This window comes from Scomber scombrus, chromosome 11, assembly GCF_963691925.1.
Source record: "Scomber scombrus chromosome 11, fScoSco1.1, whole genome shotgun sequence".
Lineage (NCBI taxonomy): Eukaryota > Metazoa > Chordata > Actinopteri > Scombriformes > Scombridae > Scomber > Scomber scombrus.
The window spans coordinates 19,892,784-19,916,217 of NC_084980.1; the positions used below are offsets into that span (position 1 = coordinate 19,892,784).

The 23,434-nt window shown below is 37.2% G+C and overlaps 1 protein-coding gene across 2 annotated transcripts; it reads left to right on the forward strand.

Moving 5' to 3' along the window:
* Positions 1 to 423: 423 nt before the first annotated feature.
* Positions 424 to 21,656, forward strand: LOC133990658 (macrophage mannose receptor 1-like). Of its 2 annotated transcripts, XM_062429045.1 has the most exons (31): positions 424 to 541; positions 1,174 to 1,530; positions 1,950 to 2,120; positions 2,371 to 2,526; positions 3,427 to 3,537; positions 4,484 to 4,621; positions 4,744 to 4,920; positions 5,571 to 5,725; positions 5,882 to 5,995; positions 6,153 to 6,268; positions 6,388 to 6,536; positions 6,636 to 6,835; positions 7,649 to 7,764; positions 8,361 to 8,433; positions 8,557 to 8,710; positions 9,616 to 9,654; positions 10,094 to 10,257; positions 10,374 to 10,435; positions 10,937 to 11,037; positions 11,179 to 11,321; positions 14,817 to 14,922; positions 15,205 to 15,332; positions 15,638 to 15,676; positions 15,862 to 15,964; positions 16,477 to 16,709; positions 17,770 to 17,935; positions 18,889 to 19,041; positions 19,213 to 19,329; positions 19,928 to 20,083; positions 20,877 to 20,906; positions 21,043 to 21,656. In XM_062429045.1, exons 1-31 carry the CDS (start codon positions 439 to 441, stop codon positions 21,288 to 21,290), a joined length of 4,278 nt encoding a protein of 1,425 aa, XP_062285029.1. In that variant the 5' UTR covers positions 424 to 438; the 3' UTR covers positions 21,291 to 21,656. The 2 variants fall into 2 exon arrangements, with proteins under 2 accessions (XP_062285029.1, XP_062285028.1); XM_062429044.1 differs by lacking the exons at positions 20,877 to 20,906; positions 21,043 to 21,656 and having other exon boundaries at positions 440 to 541; positions 19,438 to 19,993.
* Positions 21,657 to 23,434: the final 1,778 nt, after the last annotated feature.

Genomic DNA, 23,434 nt, shown 5'->3' on the forward strand with positions numbered 1-23,434 from the left:
AGTTAAAACTTCAGCATTGTAGACTTTGAGCGCACTGCCCTGCACTTGCACTTACAGATTTCAGTAACATATCAAAAGTCAGTAAGGATGCTGGACTGAAGTCTGATGAGTCATGTTTGACATAAATCTCTTAGACATCATTTTTTTTCAGGAGAGGAAGTGGATGGGGCAACATTTTGCCATTTCTGGAGAGTGACATCCATGCAAGCAAGAAAGCGTGTGTGTTTGTGTCTGTTACCTCTACTTCCCTCCCAACCCCCCTCCCCTCCCCTTTTTTTTCACCAGTAGCAAAATGTTGAAATGTGCCAATCTGAAACATGACACTTTCTCAATGAAAAGAAAGAAGAAGAAAAAAAAAACCTGACCGTGGCATCTCTATTAAGATACCATCCTTTTCATGGTCACACTCATAAGTTCTCTGCTTGCAATGCATGGACAATGTCTGCTGCTCTGAGACTTATCATAAGAATGATGATCACACGGATAGCTCTAGCAGCCTTTGTGCTCTTCATCCAAACATCTCAATGCTCAGCAACAAATGGTACAGTATGCCCTCAAGCTTTCTTATCTGACTTATTTTGTATGTAGGGCCTTTTTTCCATTGTGCCCTTTATTGCAGGTTTGAGTGTCAACATGTCTCGGTACTGATGTAAGGATACTGGAAGAGATTTATAATCTAAGCTTCACTAAAGGATGGTAGTCAAAATTAATGATTTTGTGAATAATTAATATGTTATTGTTACAGGTCTTATAAATAATTGCTTTAAAAAGTGCAAGTATGGGCTTAACAAAAAACTAACACAAGTGTAGACAACAGACTGCATTTCAAGGATGCTGTGTACATCTCTAATCTCTCAAAGTTGAAGAGCGAGCAAAGTGAAGAGAGAGGAGGTGTAGTTTTAAAAAAACAAAAACAAAGATTACTGCAAACTTCTTGCACACCACAAAGTCTTACAGACACATTGGTTAGAGCATAAACTCTGACTGTGAAAAGAAGAAAAGACTTTTGCCCATAAAATGGACATACCATGAAAGATTTGATATTCAAGTTAACTTTTTTATGAACATTAGAAATACACTTATGTATGTGACAGGCTATTAAAATATAATGATTATAATTTAGAGATCAGATTTTTAAACAGATGTTTTACACATCTCTGTATCTCTGTGCAGATTCACCATTCTCCCTCACTAACAAAGCCACTGGTTTTTGTCTGCTGAAAAAATCAACTCGCTGCCTTGACGTGCGCTGGACGACCGGTGATCGGCTTTTTGTTATCTCCACCAGAAAGTGCCTTGGAGCGCAGGGCAAAACTGTGGGCAGTGAAGTGAGCCTCTATGATTGTGACGACAAGAGTGAACTTCAAAAGTGGGAATGCAAGAATGAAACACTGCTTGCCCTAAAAGGCCAACAGCTCTACATTGAAATGAAAGCTGATGAAACAGTTGCCCTCTCCAAAACAATAAGTCCCAATAACCACCTCACAATTACAGGGACATCCAGCGGTGCTTGCACGAGAACATTCAGAGGTACAGTATGAAAAACTCTGTTTTGAAAAGCATTTGCCAGTCAGTTACCTCAAGAGTAACAATTGGAAATCTATACAGGACTAAATTACTTTGGCTGCATTGAGGGGACTCTTCCTTTAGATTGGCTCACATAAGACATGGTTTGGCTACTCCCACCTTGATGATGGGGAGGCTGATTACTTATGATCAGTTGCCTAGTCACAAAACGCTTAACTCTAAAATATCAGGTGAATTGTGATTCTGAAGTTAGATGCATTTAATTCCGCCTCTGCTGACTCTGCATGCTGGCTTAAATCGGCAGTGAAGGAAGGATACAAATATATATTTAGGCTTATCCTAAAAATTTTGCAAAACAAAATATTTTTATACAGAATCATAAAATAGATTTCATTTAATCAACCTCTTTCCTTCTCTTTTAGAACATTTTACCATTAGTGGAAATGCATTTGGCAAGATCTGCATGTTTCCATTCCTGTACAAAGACCGGTGGTTTGGGGACTGCACTACGTTCGACTCCTCTGTGAAGCGTCCTTGGTGTGCAGTTGAAACTAAATTTGAACATGAGCAGTGGGGATACTGCCCGACTACTTGTAAGTCCTGCATTTAAGATTTGAATGTCATTACAGTGAGCAGGATGCATCTTTAAATGAATTACATTATCTTTTAAGTGTAAGCACTAGGTGTATCTTCAGTCAGATTAATTTGTATTCAGGACACATTAAACTGGAAGCTATTATCCTGATTTGAAATCATTTAAGCACAGCTCTAGTTTACTGTAATACATTTGATATTTCAATGGCTTAATAATTTAGTTTTCCATATTTCTTTATCAATGTTCAGCCGCAGACCACTGGAAGAAAAACATTGTAACAGGAACTTATTACCAGGTGAACTCACAGTCAGTTCTGACTTGGCCCCAGGCTGAAGCCAGTTGCAAACAGCAGGCAGCCTCCCTGCTCAGCATCACCAATGACCACGAGCAGGCTTATGTCACAGGTAAGATGCCACCCAGTGGATATTTGCTGGTAGTGAAATGGATAGAAACTATGGTTTGTTGATGCAGAAGCCAATAAGAATTTCTTAATTACATTGGTTTCAAGAGTTTTCTAGAAATCACATAAGGTATATTACTGCACTGTCTTAACTTATAAAAAAAAAGTTTATTTGCATTTGAAACAGCTAAAATAATATTTAAATAATGATTTACTTTTTGCCTGCATTACTTTACATTACTGTCAAATTGATATTTGATCAGGATGTAATGTAAGAACATCCAAGGGTTTTAGAATAAATGACCTGTCAATGTTACAAGATATCAGTTATTTCAAGCATTTGACTTCAAAAACCTTAAGATCAACCCACCATTTCCCTCACTAGTGAGTCCAAAGATCATTGTGACACTGTGAGCACAGAAGACAGATTGTGTAATGCATTTGGTTCAGGAGTGATATGAGCTTCTGTACTTTGGTTGCAGATGCAAAGGCCTTTCCAGGCCTGTAGTTTCCTGCCAATCATCCTCAATTTATACAGTAGCCTATCACTTTGTCACACATTATTAAATACACTGATAAATGTTTCGATAAATTCAGCTATAACAGTATGATAATAACAGATTTCTAAACTCTTTTCTCTGTAAATTCACAAAACCAATCACGGGCATGCTTAATATTTACAGTAAATATTCTAAGATTTATACTTACAGTATACTGCTTCTCTTGTGATTTGCTTTATTTGGTTAATATCTCTGTGTTTGTTTTAATGTGATTTCAGTCTTTTTGTGGACTTGTTATTAAGCAATGAAAAAGAGGAACAGTGTGTAAAAAGAGGAACGGTGTCTTTACTCTGTCCTTTTCCTTCTTTGTCTCTCTCAAACACAAACACAAATGAACGTTGCAGTACTAATGGGATCAGCGATCCAAAAACTTTGGATTGGGCTGGTCCTGAATCCTGAACATGGCTGGCAGTGGTCTGATGGGAAGCCCTTCCGTTACCTGAGATGGGGCAGTGGTAAGTCTCCGCTCCTGTAACAACTCAGACAACTCTGTTACAGTCCCCTCAAGCAATAACCCAATAAACCACTGAGTTGTACAGTCTACTGGCAAATAACAAACAACAATACTCTGTGTTAGTCAAATAATCTATTACAATGGCTACTTGTATGTGAAAGGGGTCAGTTTAAGTGAGGGACCCGCAAAGAGTTATCACCCAGCTTCGCAGTTCACCTCGGCTCTGTGGAGCTTTGTTGCATTGTTCAGCTCATTGTTTTGGTTTCACAGGCCACAACTTTTCAGTTCACACTCACAGCTCTCATCTGCATTGATGATAAACCCACTATATGCTACCTGTTCAGCACCAAACGGCCAACAGTTAGCAATCAGTGCGTGAACATAGTGGTTCAGCATTCATAGCATTCAGCAGCTCAAGAGCAGTATATTTACCTCAGGAGATGGTGGAGACCAAAAACAGAGCTCAAAGGATACTGAACATTGGACTTATATTTGCCAGGTGGCCAGCAACATGAGTCTAAATGAATGCTAATATTGCTTCATATCTGCTGGAGTTATAAATTAGCAACTGTTTGGTAACAATCCATATCAGTATGATGTGCTAGTGTTGATTTTTGCTTCCACTGCCCTCAAGTGTCCAAAATCCATTACTGCAGGTTTTATGACAAACCCATGAACCCAAACTTTTCTGTTACATTCTTATGTTCATCTACTTATTATGTCCTTAAAACGTTTATATTTTAACTCATTTTTATTTTACATGAAATTATTTTTATATTTAAAAAAAAAAAAAAAAAAAAAAAAAAGATATCTTATTAAACATTTTATTCATATTTGAAACCACAGCAATTCACAGAAATGATATTGTGACCTCTTTTGTGAACATATACTATAAATCTCCACTGGTAAATGAAAAGGTCTCAAGTAAAATCATCATCTTGTTTTAGGAAATCCACTTCCTAATCCAGGACACAATTGTGCACTTCTTGATGCTGCTGAGCAGTACTCATGGCAAAGTTCATCCTGCACCATGAAAACAGGCTACATTTGCTACAAAGATGGGCCCCAACCACCTCCTCCACAAAGTAAAGAAAACAATTTTACTCTATTCTGTTCTACTCTCCTCTGGTATTATTTCTTGGTGTGATGCTTTCACTGAATGACATAATCATTTAGTCCTCTTTATCTTTGTTTTTTTCATCATTAGTTGAGCAAGGATTTTGTTCAAGCCCTTGGATTCCTTACAATGGCCATTGCTTCCACCTTCTTCGTACTCTTCAAACATGGACTGATGCTCAGCGAGAGTGCCGCAAAGAAGGGGGGGACCTCGCGAGCATTGCAAATGTGGAAGATCAAAGCTTTGTCATCTCTCAACTTGGATATGGTAAGTGAAGGCAAAAGATTTGAAGATAGTCCAACCTGTCAAACAGTTGAGACTGTGCTGGTCTGTTTTTTGTGTTTGATATGAGAGCCAAGAAATTCTGAATAAGGAGGGAGAATACATTCACAGACACAGACTTAAAATAATTGTTAACATTATACATTGTGTTCAACGTGAGTTCCAGTCTAACAAAAAGTTTGATCTAACCTTTTTCATTTTTAATTAATGAGCTCACTGACTAATACAGGGGGAAATAAAGATGTCATGTTCTCCTTTCCAGTTCACTGCATGCCTCATCATTATTTTTGTTTCTGCCCTACAGAAACAAATTAGTGTTTTTATAATTACACTCAAAGCACTTAAAAATCTACTTATGGACCTGCAGAAATAGTTTTCTCTAAAAGGGTGAAGATGATAATAAACAATATATCCAAAGAAACAGATACACAAGCTTGTCCACTAAACTAATAAAATGGTTCTCCATAATGGCTTCAATATAATTTAACTTTTTCAAATCTCTACAGTTGTCCTTGTTTACCTATGTTCAGATGGAGAGATACAAATAACTCAATTAATTCCATTGTTAAGAATGTGTTAAGTTTAATGAAATGTCATAACCACTGTTTTTTATTTGTCAATGTTCATGTCTGCAGGATCCACAGATGAGCTCTGGATTGGACTGAACGATAGGATGAGAGAGGGGCTGTTTGACTGGAGTGACCAATCTACTGTCAGCTTCACCAGTTGGGAATTTGGGAAGCCAACTGCCTCTACTGATACAGATGACTGTGTTCTCATAAGGGGAGAGGTGAGAAGCACCACATGTATACAATGGTGTACATACGATTCTTACAGGCATACACATATTATATGTGAAGAAATTGATTGGTAGCTCCCTGATTGTATCTATTATCAGTTTTCATATAATTGTATGCAAATGTTTTACAGTCAACTTTTCTTGCAGAATGGGAACTGGGCAGATCGTGGGTGTAATGAGAAACATGGCTTTATCTGTATGAAGCAGAGTGAAACTGAACGCACTGGGGATGAAGTAGTTGTGGATATAGGTTGCAAAGCTGTGAGTGAAGTTTACAAATCAAACTCTTCATCTATGAAAAAATATCTGGCCTTTGTGAGCACCTGGCTAAGCAGGGTGCATCATTAAAATCCAATATCACATTTAGCTGGAGGGCAATTCTTCAGTGCTAATCAGTAGTTGGTTTCCCACAATCCAGGGTTGGAAAAGACATGGCTCCTACTGCTACTTTGTAGGGACAGAGGCCAAAACGTTTGATGAAGCCAAAGATGACTGCAAGACTTCTGACTCCATCTTAGCTGATGTTTCAAATGGGTAAGAACATTTTGTGTTTTTATTAGTCATGTTCATGTGAACAGAGGGTATATAACCACAAACATGTGTACATAACTTCATCAAACAAGAAATCTATAAACTTGTGTAAATATTTCCAGGGTGGATAATGCATTTCTTATCAGCTTGGTGGGAATGAGGCCAGAGAAATATTTCTGGCTGGGGCTCTCAAACCAGAAAAACACTGATGCATTTGTGTGGACCAACACAGACAATGTGAGATTTACTCACTGGAATGCTGAAATGCCAGGTATGCACAGGAGTTTTAACTCCATCTGTAGTTCTGTTGGTGTGTCAGAAAGTGACTTCACAATTGACTTTCTACCAACTTCTCCCTTGACAATGCAAGGTCACCAACAGGGCTGTGTTGCCATGACAACTGGGATTTTTGCTGGACTCTGGGATGTGTTGCCCTGCACCAATAAAGAGAAATACATCTGCAAGCACCTGGCAGAAGGGGCCGTTTTAACCCCTGCACCACCAACTCTTACACCTCCTAAGTGTCCAGAGGGCTGGACTCAAGTGGGAACCAGAAAAATGTGCTCTAAGGTATAGCCACAGGTGCTAAATCTGGCTAAAACACAATTAAAAGATGTTACCTATTAATGTCAACAAACAAGAGCCACATGAGCTGCCCAGTGTCCTGCCACAATACATTTGATCTATTAAACATGACCAGTTATGCTACTGTAAGCAATTAAAATAATGCAAACATGCCAAATGTGGACTGTTTGTAGAGTGCTTAAATACCAAATCTGTTCCAGTTATCACTTTGATCCCCTTACACGTACTTAAGAGTCACAATTCAAAATGTAATATAAATAGACAATGTTCTGATCCAACTCAGGGCTGTTAATATGTGTATTAGCAATTGCTTCTACATTAGTGTAACACACTGTAAGAATTAATAGTAGCTTTGTTCTCATACTGATATACAAATGTGGGCAAAAAAAACCCAAACTCAAATCTTGTAATCCCTATGACAGCATATTAGGGCCATTAAGGACTCGGAATTTCTGAGATTAAAGTCGTAAAATTCCAAGAAAAAAAATTTCTCATATTGTAAAGTGGCAACTTTGCGAGATTTTTTTTTACAAATTTACAAATTTACAGGAAAAAAAACTCAGAAAAAAGGTGTTTTATTTTGCCAAGCAAAGCCTCACTGCCGTGGAAAAACTGATGAAATTGTACTTTTCAGTTGGGTTTAGCAATAAGGAGATACTTGTTATCTTAGCCCAGAATCACCATATCATCCTAAGCATCCAGACTTTGAAAATACATTGCATTTCCCAATATGCCGTCGTACCTAATCCACTGGTCTACTTTATTCTTCACACTTACACTTTTTGTCTTCTATTCAAGTTCTTTACAGGGCCTCGGTCAAATGAGAAGACCTGGTTTGAAGCCAGAGATTACTGTAGGGCCATCGGAGGAGACCTGCTCAGCATCCACAACACCAATGAGCTATTTGTGGGACGGTATGAGCTGAATACATTTAAATTCAAAGTAGCAGCACTAGACACAATGGAAATAATACACAATTCGTGAAACAATCAATATGGCACCTATTAATATATTGTAATTAGATCAATTTGAATGCAAAAGGATTGTACACAAAAAATGTCACATAATGGCAGTTAAGTCTATTGAAATATCAGTACATACAGGTAATAAATGACTGTAAATGCTCTGCATACTCTTTTACGGAATTGAGACATGTTGGTTTTGACAGAAGCACCTATTTTAACTCAATGTTAATAGAGTCTGTTCAAAACAGATTCAACACATGGGTAAACACACATTTCACAACATGTTTGCATATTACAAACTGGTATCTACAGTCCAACATGGATCCATTAGTGAACATCACATTTACATTGCTGGTTTCTTTACTCCTTGCTGTGGTTCTCATCACTTTAGTTGCATCTTTCCTCTAGAGGGCGATAGCACGCAGGCACTTAAGCATTTTAGCTTTAAGGAAATACTGCAAAATGAGGCAAGACACCTTTGTTTAAGCATTTTATAGATTTTAGGTTTAATTGTTTAATTATTTATATAATTGTGTGTACTGCAGCCATGGAAAAGCCTGGATTGGACTTCATATCCCTGACGCAAACACTGGTTACGTATGGAGTGATGGCTCCGCGGTTAGTTAACAGTGTTCTACTTTTTTTTTTTCAACTAATTTGATAACATGAATCATTTAATCTATAATCTTTTTCCCTATTTTATGGAAACCCATTGATTTTTGTGATTTTTTTTGTTCACAGGTGAACTTTCAACACTGGCAGGACGGAGAGCCAAATAATTTTAATAATGCTGAATCTTGTGCTGAATTCCAATTGAGTATTGCTTCTGAAGGTGGTTCTTGGAACGATGTGCACTGTGAGAGTTACAATGACTGGCTATGTCAGATTCGCGGAGGTATAGTTGAGAAAATGTGGACTAAATGCTTTTCTTTTGTCTCACAGATTAAATTAGTTTTAACCTTCATCCAAGAAAAACTGATTCAGAGATACACACTTTCTTGTTCAGTTTCATTGGTGGAGTGATTCTCCAGTATATGCAGCAAGGCTTCCAATTTCCACAAAATGCACAAAAAAACATTGTAGGCAGGGGGCAATATTTCATACTAAATGCAATAACATCATTCACACTGAAACCATGTCCCTAATGTTATCTGCATTATTATTATATATGGCCAGTTGCCAGTTTAGACAAGATTAGGGAACCAATTGCATTGCATTTCTGTGAAAGACCATTGGAAACCTGCACACTGTGGGGTTAACACATTCAAATATCTATCTATTATATTTAACTTGAATAGTTAAAGTGACAGAAAATGTGCCATAAAGAAAAAACATTAAAGATGAGAGATCATCATCAGTTATGTAAACACAAGCACAACACTGGGAGATCTTAAGGACAATGAAATGAAATTAAATGAAATGAGCCAACTCACACAATGGGTTACCATCCAAAAGGATTAAAGAGACCACTGCACTTGCTACATGCATTTAAAGCTCAGACAATGAAACAGTATTCCAGTGGTAGTCTACCTCTACATGTCAGAAATTTAAATCAGAATTAGAGTGTAAGAATTGTATCCCTATGTATACATACTGTAGTCTCTAAAAATATCTCTGCATGATTGGTCAAAGTGACAATTAAATCCTGCAATTGCTACTACCATGTTTCACCTCTATGAGCTAAATAATCCCAAAGTATAGGAAGCAACAAGCAGAGTACAGAGTGATGAAAATGCCAAATTTGCTTGCTGTACTGACTTTCTTTCTCCATGAAATCAACACTTATCTGTTTTCTTACAGGAGTGACTCCAAGTCCACCTCCAAATAATACTTCATCGGGTAAGATGACATTGTACAGCTGGTTAGACAGAGTATAACTTTAGTCGCATGACATGTTTAACTCAATTCCATGGCTCCTGTTAGTATCTCAGAATTTCTCTTCGTTATGATTACTGCATAAGCCAGTTAAGAGGAGCTTTTTAAATTTAAATAATGAATAACCTGTCACCAGTCTCATGCAACAATGACTGATTTTCACTTACATTGAAAGTGTGAGCACATAAAAAACTTTACATTTTCCCCTTTTGCTTTACAATATTACATGGCTTACATAATGGCAAAAGTAAGTTTCACTGTCAACAGCAGGGGATTTTCAGGGAAACTCAACTGATTTTCACTAGCACTTTACCAGAAGCTGTAAAAATAATTACTATGGTATAGAAGTAATATAAAAGCTGTAAAACTCATAAATATCAATATGTCTATAAAACCTTTGCAGACCACAATACCACTTCAGATGGTTGGCTTGAGTGGAGAGGGAATCAGTATTATATAAACAGAGTCTCAATGCCCATGGAAGATGCTCGTCAGTTCTGTAAAATGAGACACAGTGACTTGGTGACGATCAACAGTGAGGCTGAAAATGTCTTCTTATGGAAACAGGTAGGTATTTTTTTAGTCAGCGTGTTGAAATGTGAAACATACTGAAAGATACTTCACTGACTAGAATAGCAGGTCTTTAACAGTAGGTGTATTCTGTGGGTTTTTTTTGTATACAGATATCGAGAAACTATGAGACCTACTACATTGGTCTTTCAGTGGATCTTGATGGGTCATTTTGGTGAGTATGAATGAATGGCATACAGTAGTTGTAATGCAATGAATAATTAATTCTAGGGAGGGCAGAACCAACTGATAATCATTTTTAAGCATTAATGATACTTAGAGTGGATAGGTAGTGGTATACTGAAAATGCTTGCTTGCTTGGGCATGCACTTTTGAGGGGCACTACAATGTTTATTTTATTTTATCCTAGCAAGGTAGATGGTCAATAATGCAACCAACTTCTCTGTTCATTTAAATCAAGGACATTTATGGTTGTTTTTAGTTTACTTCAGCCTCATTCTTTCATCACTGACTCACCCATTCTTCTAACTTCATAACTAGTTTTTTGTGGTTATTTTTTGACTGGTCTGGATACATTTATTGGCATCCCAAAATTTGATTTTCCTTCTAGTTATTATTTATCAGGCAAAAAAGGGTTTACTGTCCAAGTTATGGAAATACATTAAATATTTATATAATCACACATTATGATTCAACTGAAATATGTGGCTTCAAGGTGGATGGATGGATCTCCAGTGGCATTTCAAAAATGGGATGAGAATCAGCCTGATTCTAATGCCTTTGATAAGACCTGTGTTGCTATGACTTACTATATGGGTGAGTAACCTAATGCTAGGCACTCCCAAATTGAAGTATTATTTTTTAGATAAGATGTTCTAGACATGATTAATGTGTTGCTCCAAATAAAAATGTGAAATGCTGTTGGTAAAAAGTTTCTCATTGTCTCTCATCCCATAGGCTTCTGGCGTAATTTCAACTGTGGCTATGAGTACAAGAGTATTTGTAAACGTGGAACCTCAGCACCCGTCAATACCACTGCAGCCCCCACAGTTCCTCCTAAAGGTGGCTGCCCATACACGTGGAAAAAATTTGACTCAAAGGTAAGAAATCACTGTAGTAAGTTTACATCTTTAGTGCAAAGCCTTACAATATACCACTTTTTAAATGTTTGATCTCAAGCATTCAGTCATTCTTTGTCATGTAGACATGGTCTGGATATTAGAAATGCCCCCACGTAACCCACTGATATATTAAAGAGTTTACATGTATCTATAGACTACGGTTACTGGAGAAAATCCCATCAGCATCAGAGACACATCACAATATCTAAAAATTTGTGAATTTTATAGTATAACACACTTCCTGTAGCTAACATTGTTTCACCAAACTGCAGACAGAAAGTAGGATGTGAAAGCAGACAAGGTTAAACTTACAGCATCTGCACTCAAAAACCCTGAATGTTGCAGAAAAGAGTAAATATTGTACAATATATCACGATATTGGTTACATAAATTGATTATGAGCTAATTAAATCCATACATGCCCCTTTTGTTTGCAAGCTGAGGGATGGACAATCAAAATAAGACAAAGCACATGTCTTCTGCCCATGTACTTTGTGCACATTGGAGGTTCACAACCATGGAGAGGTTACTAGCACTTAAGAAGCATCTACAGATCTGGTTGTACCTTCAGTCCCCTTCCCTCTTACCTATACGTACCGAAGTCCTTACCAGGGTCTATTAACAACACAAATAGCAGTCTGTCGTGCAATCTGTTCATTTCCAGGTCCAGGAGTGACCCCCTGGTAGTGAGCCAACTAGCTCATTACATCTGGTTGATTTTGTACTGATCCAATCTCTCTAGTCTCCTTACCTCTCACCTAGGTAAAAAGGTCCACATCAGGTGATATTAACAACACAAAGAGCAGTCAATGTCGAGGTCAGAGCAGAATGTATTCGCACCAGCAAACTGAAGGCATGTCCGGATCCACCAGATGGCCTCGCTGGTGTCACTTCTGCCAAATGACTTTTTGTGGTGTTCCAACGAAGTTTGTCAACAGTTACCGCTTTCTCTTCCCATTTCTAGGTGATGAAATCCATACCACCATAGAGAGGTTATGATACATGGTGGTAAGAGAAAGCAGTAACTGTTGATGCAGTTCGTTGGAAAGACAAAAAATAATAATTTGGCATAAGTGACGCCAGTGAGAGCATCTGGCAGATCTGGTTATGCCTTCAATCTGCTGGTGTGAATCTTCTCTACTCTGCCTTGGACCTTGACTGCTGTTTGTGTTGTTATTAGCACCTGATATGGACCTTTTTTAACTAAGTAAGCATTGAGATTAGCACAAAATCACTCAGATGTAATGAGTGAGTTGGCTCACTCCCAGGTTCAGGGGGTCACTCCTGGACCTGGAAACGAGCAGATTGCGCAACAGAAAACGCTATGGAGTTGTGTCAATACAGCACCAGCAGTTCAAGGCTATGTATGTGTATGTGGGAATGGGAGGCCATAGTATGGCAGCCATAATGTCGTCCTGATGCTGTTAAAATCATAATTTCCTCAATCCATGCTATCTGGCCTGGCTGTTTTGGTGCCATGCAGGGTTGCAACAGAGCATCTAAGGCGGAGTAGTCCTTAAACCACTAACTAATTTCCCATTCCCAGCAATGATATCACCTGTGACTTTTTAACAGGGAGAGATACAGAGCTCAGAGCCTCTAGTCTCACCAAGGACAACATCAGCTTTCCATCAAACAGTTTGCCCTAAGTAGTTCACCTTAGAAGCCACAAGGAGATCATTAGCATACTGAATCAAACTGCTGCCTCCAGGCAAGAAAAAAACATCAAGGTCAGCCCTTACCACCACAGCATATACAGTTAAGGACTCAGTTAATCCCCATTATTCATGTGAATATATTCTGTTTTCATTCATACATGAAGGCAAACAAATACTGTGAGTTGTTGTACAGGGAGCTCAAATCTACACACAGTGTAAAATTTAGAGCTGGCAAATATGGAAGCAACAATTGAGTATGTATCATGAACCAAAGGCATAACTGGTAACACAAGGTCATTAATTTTGCGCAAATCCTAAGTGAATCAATACACTCCAGGTTTGAAAGGTTTAGTCACACAGACTGAGTCTCCACAATCAAACCATATTCCACCAGGGAATAGATACCTCCTGATGCCATCACTTTTCTCTGTTTACAACAGATACTGTTTAATTTAAAGGGGCATGTGTTAACAGATCGTCCTCCTCCTCTGTCCTCTTTGAACCTCATACTGCTTAGTACATTTTGCATCCAAACATTCATGCATATAAGAGTAATCCTAGGCTGCATCTCCAGTTGGCTACTTCCTTTTTTACTTCTCTTACTTAGGGAAACCCCCATAATGCAAGTTTCTGTCCTACCAGTTGCTGTTGTCCAACGAAACTTATCTTAGTGATCAGGGACTAATGCACCACATCAGGCTCTTTCTGTCTGTATGAGGCAGGAAACAGAGGCGGTGGAGTAGACTTGAAGATTAGCAGTCATTTATTAAGGACAGGCATGAAGAAAATCCCATCAAACAGAGATACATCATAATGTTCTAAAACTGGACATTTTATAGTATGTCTACACCACGCCGCTGACCAATAACATTGTTGCTAAGCTTCTCCTGATATGTAGTATGATATGTTCAGGACATGTTTACTGTAGAGAACCAGTCAGACATTGTTGCTGCAGACTTCTACAAAACAAGATGTGAAAGCAGACAATGTTAAATTTACTGTGTCTAATGATGCATGTTCCTATGCCTACATTGACCTGAAATTGCCCTTCAGTTCAGTACAGAAACTGAATGCTGCAGAGAAGAGTAAATATTGTATTGACTGACACAAATTGATTGAAATTAAATCCATCAGTGGTTACTGGGGTTCAACACAGGAATTGGTTTACATACAACAGAATACTGCAATGTTGCATCAACTGATCATAATTTGTACTTTTAATTAAGTACAGTCTGTGCCCTATATAGAGATTGTGGGTTCTTAAAAATGATGACAAGACAAGTGATTTTTAGATAGTGTAATACTGTAAGATGTTAAATGTGTCAACATAGATTTCACAAACATGCATGGTTTTGAGACATTTCATGTAAATATCATATTTCACATATGAAAACATGAATTATATTTTTTTTAATTTGAAAATGCAAATAATTAACACAAGTGATCACAATTAAGTGAGTAATGAAAATCCTCAATGTAAAATATCATCTATTGTAATATCTTTTTAAAGAGAAAACAATACAGAGAGGGTTATCAAAAGAAATAACCAAAATATGATATTTATCAATAGTTTTTATGAGCTCATTTCTCATTTGATGCATTCCATACACGATGCAAGTACACTGTAGTGCTCTTTCAAATATACAAGACAGTAGTTTTTGGACTACAACAAAGATGAAGTTAAATAAATACAGAGTTTGATAGAGACACAGGCACACAGATGTGATTAAAATTAGACAGGGTGGCCTTAAATCTTAATGAAAGAAAGCTAAAGAATTGGAGAGTGAAAAATCATTATTTATTTTCTCATTTATAGTGCTACAGTATCACTACTAACAGGGTGACCACCTGGGAAGAAGCAAGAAAACAATGCACTAACGTGGGAGGGAATTTAGCCTCTGTTTCCACAAGGCGTGTACAAGGTTTGTTCTGTTGTTTTTCCATATATTTTTATGGTGATACACATCATTTGTACAATTTAAAGAGTGTGAAAAACAAATCTCAGGAAAAAAGATATAAATTGACCTTGAGTTAAGTTTTTTTTTTTTTTTGGTCAAGCTAAGCCGTAGTCAATTTTTTCTTTAACTTGAACTGTATGCATGTACTGTCAATGTGAAAATGTGCTGGAAACTTTTGACAAAACTGGAAGGGAAAAAAAGAGATGCAAATTATTTAATTTCTATTTTTCTACTTCTAACTTTCAGCATTTTTGATAACCAAGATGGCTGAAGTAGGATCAAAAGACTTGTGGATTGGTCTGAGTAGCTTAAATAACGATGGATTTTTCTGGACTGATGGAAAACCGAGGCGGTACACCAACTGGGGCTATGCTGTAAGCACACACAATATACTGAAGCAAATCATTAGATACATTTAAAAGCAGCTTAACACCAGCTGCTTGTTTAGACCTCCAGTAGTTTGAACATCTTATCTTGCTGCAGTGAAGTAGAGGTGTGTCCACAGTTATCAGTGCACTGTGGGTGTGGTTGAAGGTAGTGACTCTCATTTTGATCAACCAGTGTAATACTGCTTTTTAGTTTGGTAGTGAATTACTATTTACCTAAAACTAAATGAAAATGGCTTTGATATAACTTCTGTTAATATCTTGAAATTCTAAAATGTGATCTTGCTCTTTAGAAACGGCGTCCAGGAACCTTTTATCAAAGATGGAATGAGGTAACAATTTCAAAATTGATTTTAGATTAACATATCACTCCATTTTTTTCATGACATAGAAAAAACAGTTAACTATTATCAAAAATTGAGTTGTCAGATCAATCAATCAAATTAAGACTACTGCAAATATTAAACCAGCAGTATTAGTTTCAAATGGTTATGTCATCCTTCCTGTACCTCACCAGGAAGACTGTGTTGCAATGACCAGTAATCCTAACTTTGGTATCGGGAAATGGATAGTTAAGCCCTGCAATACCAGCAACGGATATGTCTGTCTTAAGAATCTTGGTAAGTTCCTCCTTTTCTACTTCAAAAACTGAACAATGCAATATACTGTTTAAGTTAAGAATGTCGTACCCCCAAAACAGAAATTGGTGTATTCCACCTGGTCAAAATAAACAATGTTAAAGCAATAGTGAAACATTTTGGAAATATACTTGCTTTCTTGCCAAGAACCTCACACTCACATCTGTCTTGTAAATATGAGGCTACAGCCAAAAGCAGGTTAGCTTGTCTTAGACTGGAAACAAGACTGGGACAAGACAAGGGAAAACAATTGGCCAAATCTACTAACTGGTACCTCTAAAGCTCTGTAGTTAATAAGTTATATATGTTTTGTCTAATCCAAACAAAAAACAATGTATAAAAATGATAAGTTGCTGATTTACATGGGGATATGTGAATATGTATAAGCATCAAGAATTATGCTGCAGTTAGTTCCTTTGAAAAAAATAATGATGCCAGTAATAATGAATAAACTTAAATCACCTCTCATTTGACTTTCCTCTTGCTCTCAACAGACTCAAGTATCCCGTCTGAAACGGAGCCAACAGTTCCTGACATCTATATATCTCTGGGAAATGACAGCATCAAGGCTGTGACTCAAAATCTGACCTGGGATGATGCCAGGAAACACTGTGAAGGTGATAAAGCCAACTTGGCAAGCCTGCGGAACGACTGGACACAGGCTTATGTCGAACTACTGGCTATGACTCTTAAAGCCCCTCTATGGATTGGACTTAACAAAGAGAAGGTACAAAGCTACAACCATCATCATAAAATCACTTTGGCAAAAAAAAAGATGGGCTTGTTCCAGGGAAGACAACTAAAACGAAAACTAATTTTATATAATTGTTACTTATTAATTAACTTTCCCAACATATCCATGGATCATGTCATGTTAAGAAATAATGTGTAAGAATTGGTCACCTGATCCAACAAATAGGGGCAGTGTATCATCCCTTCACCCCCTCACACACACACGCACGCACGCACACCATTTCAGATAAAGATAAATGAAGTGATATATTCTGCCCTGCTTTGTCTACATTAAACATCAAAACTCTTATTTCTTCACATTCAGTTAATTTGGGAATGTTTTAAACTAAAATTCTGGACAATTCTTACACACCATACCTTTAATTTCACGAAAAAAAGTGCAGTCTATTAAGATATTAAAAAATTCAGGATTCGCCACCACAGTTGAAGAATAGCTAAGGATTGGTAGCAAAGGTCAGAGATACCACTCCCCCTCTCACAAAGCACACTGAGCAAAGCGCAGGACCAGAGTTAGAGAGGGTATAAGGCAGCAGAGCTTTGGCAGCTCAAATGTGAAATACACTTCAGACCCTCAAAAAATGGAAGAAACTGAAAACACTTTGAATAGCCCAGGCTACTTTGGACTGTCTTTAGACTTTGAATAAACAAACAACAATTCCGACTGCAAGGTCTCAAATTGAAACGAGCCTAATGGGCCTAATGGTACCGAATTTAAGGACATTTCAGAATCCCACATGTGCAAAGCACAACCAGCTACACATAACAAGTGGCAGACAGAACGTGATGTCACTTATAGGCAGGCTACCAGAGACTGTTTTTGAGTCACATCGTTGAAAATTTTATATGATGATGCATCAGTCCATATTTTTTTAACAGAGCTACACTGGAAGGTATAATTGATCAGGAATGTTGCATACAAGTGTACATTTGTTTAATCTATTGAGCATAGTAACACTTTTTAAAAAGACATTTGTTGAATGTTGAACTTTGCATGCATTTTAATATGACTGCATTTGATCCATCCTTGGTTTCAGACCAATGGTTATTTTAGGTATATTGATGGCTGGAACTTGAACTCTGCCTCTTGGGCACAAGGTGAACCAAGGAGGGACCAACCTTGTGTGTACATGGATGTGGATGGAAAATGGAGGACTGCTTCTTGCAATCTGACCAAGAACAGTGTGTGCTTGCAGTCTACAGGTACGATTGTTAGCAGGCTTACATAAATTGATGCAGTTCCTCAGTCATGCAAAGTGTCAACCTCTGTAAATTTAAGTGATGATCCTGTAAATGCAGGATTCTCCTAATTTGGCAAACCCTGTGTGCAATTAGCTTGTTATGAATTTGCCCTGAGCCATGTTCATGTGACTTTATATGACTGAGCTGACAAACATCAAGCATTCAGTGCTCATTAATGTCTTAAACAAAGTAAGTTTGAAAGTAAGAACTCATTGGAGAGAAGGTAAGGTGTTCAGCAACCCATCAGGAGAACTGTCAATGTCAGGAAAATAGAAAGGAATAACAACATAACTTCATTATTGTCAATACAGTAGATCTAAACTCTAAACTGCCACATATTTCCTTTTCTGCTGATAACTGTTAAGCATAATTGTACTTAATACAGACACTGATGGTTGGAAGCCATATTGCAACAGTTTAATATTCACTGTCCTCCATCTCCAAAATGCAAACTTTTCATGAGCTCAGAAAAAAAGCCGTTTTCAGCTTTGTAACCCTGCAGTTTTCTGATAATCCAATGGATTTTAAAATGGTTTATTTAGTGTAGTAAATAAAATATTAATTTTAACCTTCAGTTTTCATGCATGGAAATACATTGCTTTCAGTTGACAGCATATTATGATCTATATCAGTATTACACTCACTGCTTTAGTTCATTCATTTTTTTCTAGTCCCCTATTTTTGTTTATATCAAATTTAATAGCACAGAAGTTTTGAAATAGCACTCATCTAGGATCTGGATCAGAGCCACCAGACTATGATCCAGCATTGTAGTATATAGAGGTTTTAAGTTCACTGGAGTTAATGTCAAAATTACGTAATGAGTCTCTTTTCTCTGTCTCTGTCTCTGTCTCTGTCTCTGTCTCTGTCTCTGTCTCTGTCTCTGTCTCTGTCTCTGTCTCTTTCTCTCACAGATGTGCCACCTACAGAGTCAACCAGCTTCCCAGGATTGTGCCCTGAAGAGTCGCCTGTGGAAAGTGCCTGGCTGCCATTCAAGGGTCATTGTTATTTGTTTGTCACACAAGAAACTGAATGGCCACAGGCAGCTGCTAACTGTGCGATATTTGGTAAGCCACATGCCTAGAGTACACTGGACTCTCCAGTGATCAAAATGTTGTATTTGGTTTGGTTAATAGTGTATGATGTCGCAGTATGATGTCAGTAAACCTGAACCAAGAGCACAGAGTAAATATGTGTCTATCAATCATTACAACCTATGACAATTTTTTGTTGTGAAGGTGGAAAGCTGGCCAGCATTGGAGATCCTTCTGAGCAAGCATTCATTAAAAGCAATGTGGAAGTACTTAAAGATAGCCATAGCTCGTTCTGGATTGGCCTGTATAAAACACACAAAGGTATGATCACTTTTTTTTTGTAATTTTCAAGAAAAACTATTTAATGACTAATTTAAAGTCCTCCTCCAATCAAAAATGTGTTTTGCTTATTGTTGCCTTTCGTTTCAGCTTCACTGTGCAGAGTTTGACACTAGAAGTCTGTTTTCAAATTCATCTGCTGAAAGTGGAATGGCTCTCTGAGCTCAATGAAAACCCAGTTTAGAGGGGCGGGCCTATTGGAATGATTTGTGTCATCACAAATAGCTTGGAAGCCTATTCTGGTTCAATAATCAACTTTCACAAGTTGAAACTTGAAGCCTGCAGTGCACCATCACTGAGAATGGACTTTAGAGTGAAATAGGAGACATCTTGTGTCCAGCTGGAAAACTATTGAGTTTAAATATATTTGTATATTGATTATATTACTTGTTTTAGTGGAACAACTGTGACACAAATTATCACTCATAGTAGAGTTTTTAAAAATAAATTTTAAAACATGGATGAGATCTTTGAAGAAATTGCTTATACAATCATAGGCATAGACTGACGTGTAACTAGTTAAAATTATTCTCTGATGTTAACCATTGGCATCCCTAACTGAGATTCTGTTCGGCCCCAGGAGTATGGAAGTGGCTGGATAACACAGTCTTGGACTACATTAACTGGAGTCCAGGCGACTTTGAAAGGGATTATGGAGAGATTGCATCTGAAGATGGGAAGTGGAGTTCAGGTCGCGGTTGGCATGACAGAGCATACATCTGTGAAACACCCAAAGGTAATATTATCATATCCATGTAGAGTTCAATCTTTTTATAAACACATCTCACACAAGAAGCTCTTTCAAAATTCATCTGTTGTCAGAGAAGCCATACTCAAGAATCTGTTTTCTAACATTATCAGCCCTTGGAACCTTACTGTACACAACCTATGTACACAACACCGAACAAATTGTGTCACTTTCAGATTGCTACATGGCAATCTGTTTTGTTTTGTAAACTTTGTAAACTATTTCCATAACAATGTGATTCACTGTATCTATCTTTTCTATGCATATGTGCAAACTTTAACTGTCAAGTAACCAGAATCTCAAACACACTGGGTTTCTTCAGCAGAAATCCAGCTTTGTAGATTTCACATTTCTAAAATATTAAAGCAAAAAATTGGGTAGTAAAAAAAGATTGCTACAGTGTATGTTAAAACATTTATGAATCTGGTTAACTCATGGTTACTTATGTTACTTAATTTGCAGCCAATGACCAGCTTACATATCCAACCCCCAGATATCAGCAAATGCTTGGCTACAAATCCCTCACTTTTTCACCTACAGTAACAGGAATGTGAAATCAAGCAAAGTATATAAACAATACAGAATACTGTATGTGCAGTATTTGCCTTCAAGTGGCTTAGGTTATCACTCCACAGAGATGGAAAGATGATTATAAATTCTCCCCAGGTTAACTTAGATTGGATCCTGGGGTTGTGGAACAGCTGATAAAATTACACATTTATATTCTTTTAAGGAGGTTAGTTATCAGTTTTCTTATCAGTTGTCCCTTTTTTCCCACCAGTGATGCCAACAGATGACGGATCAAAACCTGGTAAGCTACACCTTAGTTGTGTAATATTTGAATGATTTAATTGTAATAATATTTTTAGAAATCATACATGTAATGCAGTAATTACAGTTATCAAAAACCATTGATAACTGATCATCCACTTGCTGATTTTTTACAGAACCTCAAAGACACAACGGCGGTCACAATCGTGCCCATACAAGTTTGATTGTTGTGTTGATCATTGTGATCACGTCTACGCTGATAGTCACTGCATTCTTCCTCTACAAGAAGTATCCTCGTCACTTACCCACCTTTGACAATCCACTTTACTTCGGCAGCGAACGATCCCAGCCTGATGTGGTTGACACCAATAAACTGATAGAGAAGGCAGAGGAAGAAAATCCTGAACCTATTATATCTCTGTGATTTATATAATAGCAGAATCTAGTGGGACATATATTTTACTGTATCACAGACTGATTTATTACACTTATGCTTCATTTGTGTTTTGTTTTTTGTTTTTTTACTATATACAGTACATATTCAGTTATTTAACAACATACCATGAGTTTCAATGAAGTTGGCAATGTCTGACCTCATGGAACAACAATTTAGGCTCTAGGATGTCTCAATGGGAATGTTTTGTATTTGATTTTTTTCTTTTATCTACAATTGAATGTATATATTTGTTATATGTTATGCTTATGCCCACTAGATGATATTCATTGCTTGAAACGTGTCAAAAACTCATTGTGTGTCATTATGAAATGAACATTAAATTTGGCACTAGAAAATAAATGTTCCTTTTATTGAGTTATTTCTTAGGAAAATAAAAAAAATAAAAAGGTCAATTTGCTTCCCGCCACTCTCCATTTCTGGCTGTCCGAAGAGTACTCACCATACCTCAAATCAGATTTACTGTAATTCAGTACTGTAGTATTAGGGTTAGCATTATTTATCTTGTGCGCTTATATCAAATAGTCAATGTACATATACAATTTATTATTAATTATGGAGTTTCTTCAAACCCAGCACCACAATGCCACAGGCTAAATTGCAGCCTGTGACCCTTGTGACATGTCATATCCATACCCTTGTTTCCTGTCTGCCTCTTCACTGCCCAATATAATCTTAAAAAAATGAACAAATAAATAAAATAGCTGTAGCTGAAACTGGCCTGCTGTTAGTTGCATGTTAATTCTTCTAAATGTTTAGATCAACTGATGTCTGAAGGCTGATGCAAACAGATATCAATATCTCAAAAAAAAAAAACACAAAAACAAACAAACAAAAAAAGAAAACAAGATTAGTTGACCCTGCACATGTACAAACTAATCCTTAACACAGGTCATTGACCAAATCAGTTTTCGTATCACAAAAATAGTTGTCAGGCCACACATAATCTAGTAAGAAATTTGAAAAAATTGGTCAAGTTTTCTTTTAAAAGTGGAAACCGTAGTGATCTCCGTTAATCTCGTAGTTTATTCCTGAGAGCAGCACGCTCCCTCTGAAAACCTGGATCTTATTCTGTGTGCAGTTAGATGACAACTACTAGTGATCCTGAGAGGTCTGGTAAGACTGTAGTTAGTGAGCAGGTCAGTACTATACTGGATGGCCAAACCATTAACGCCATAATATTTAACTATTCCTCATTAAAATGTCTAGAATGTCTTAAAATGACTAGACCTGTTACAGTATATATTTTTTTCATTTGTGTACTTACATTATCCCAAATGTTTCCAACAAGAGAAACCAAGAGAAGTCTGCCATTTTTCTTAGGTAACAGTCAGTGTCATTTGATTGCCTGTCGATGGCTTCATGTGTCCTCTACCAGAGTATATGTGCACAAGGTGATCATCTCCAAAATATCACATTTTAAACCAATATTTAAAATACTTAGTATTTACAAAAAATATTCAAAAAGCCACAACACTAAATCTTTATTTAGTTATCATTAAGGGTAGAATAGATACTACCTTAAAATAGATTTAAGTTAATACTACAATATGCCATACTGTACTGTACATTTTTCACTTGGGAGTTGGGTCAGAGGGACTGGGGTTTCAATTTCTTCTTAAGAGGAAATGTTGTACCTTAATTATGCTGACACAGACAAAAGCAACTTATTCACTTTTTTTTCCTAGACAAGACCCTGACTTTGATATTGCCCAATTGCTTTGCCCGGAGAGCCATTTGTCTTGCTGCAACTGATTTACAGTTAGAACTTTTATTTCCCACAAGTGCTTTCACAATTCACAGTGTTCAAGTGTAATATGTCAACATCATGCTTACTATACTACTAAGTGTCACAGCATTCCTTCCGTTGATTCATTAACCGTAATCATATGCCTTCCTGTCTTCTTTTGTTCCTGGTTCTCGCCCTAATTCATCACAGCCTGAGATGTGTGAACTAACCCTTGATGAAAACTAAAAGGCAGCAGAAATTTGGTACAGACATCCATGGTCCCCCAGATGCCACAGAGATACTGTAGCACCGCCATGACATTTTTTGCCTTTAGTTAAATATCTTGAGAACAAGCCGCCTACATAGCTAGCCTAGACAAGAATCT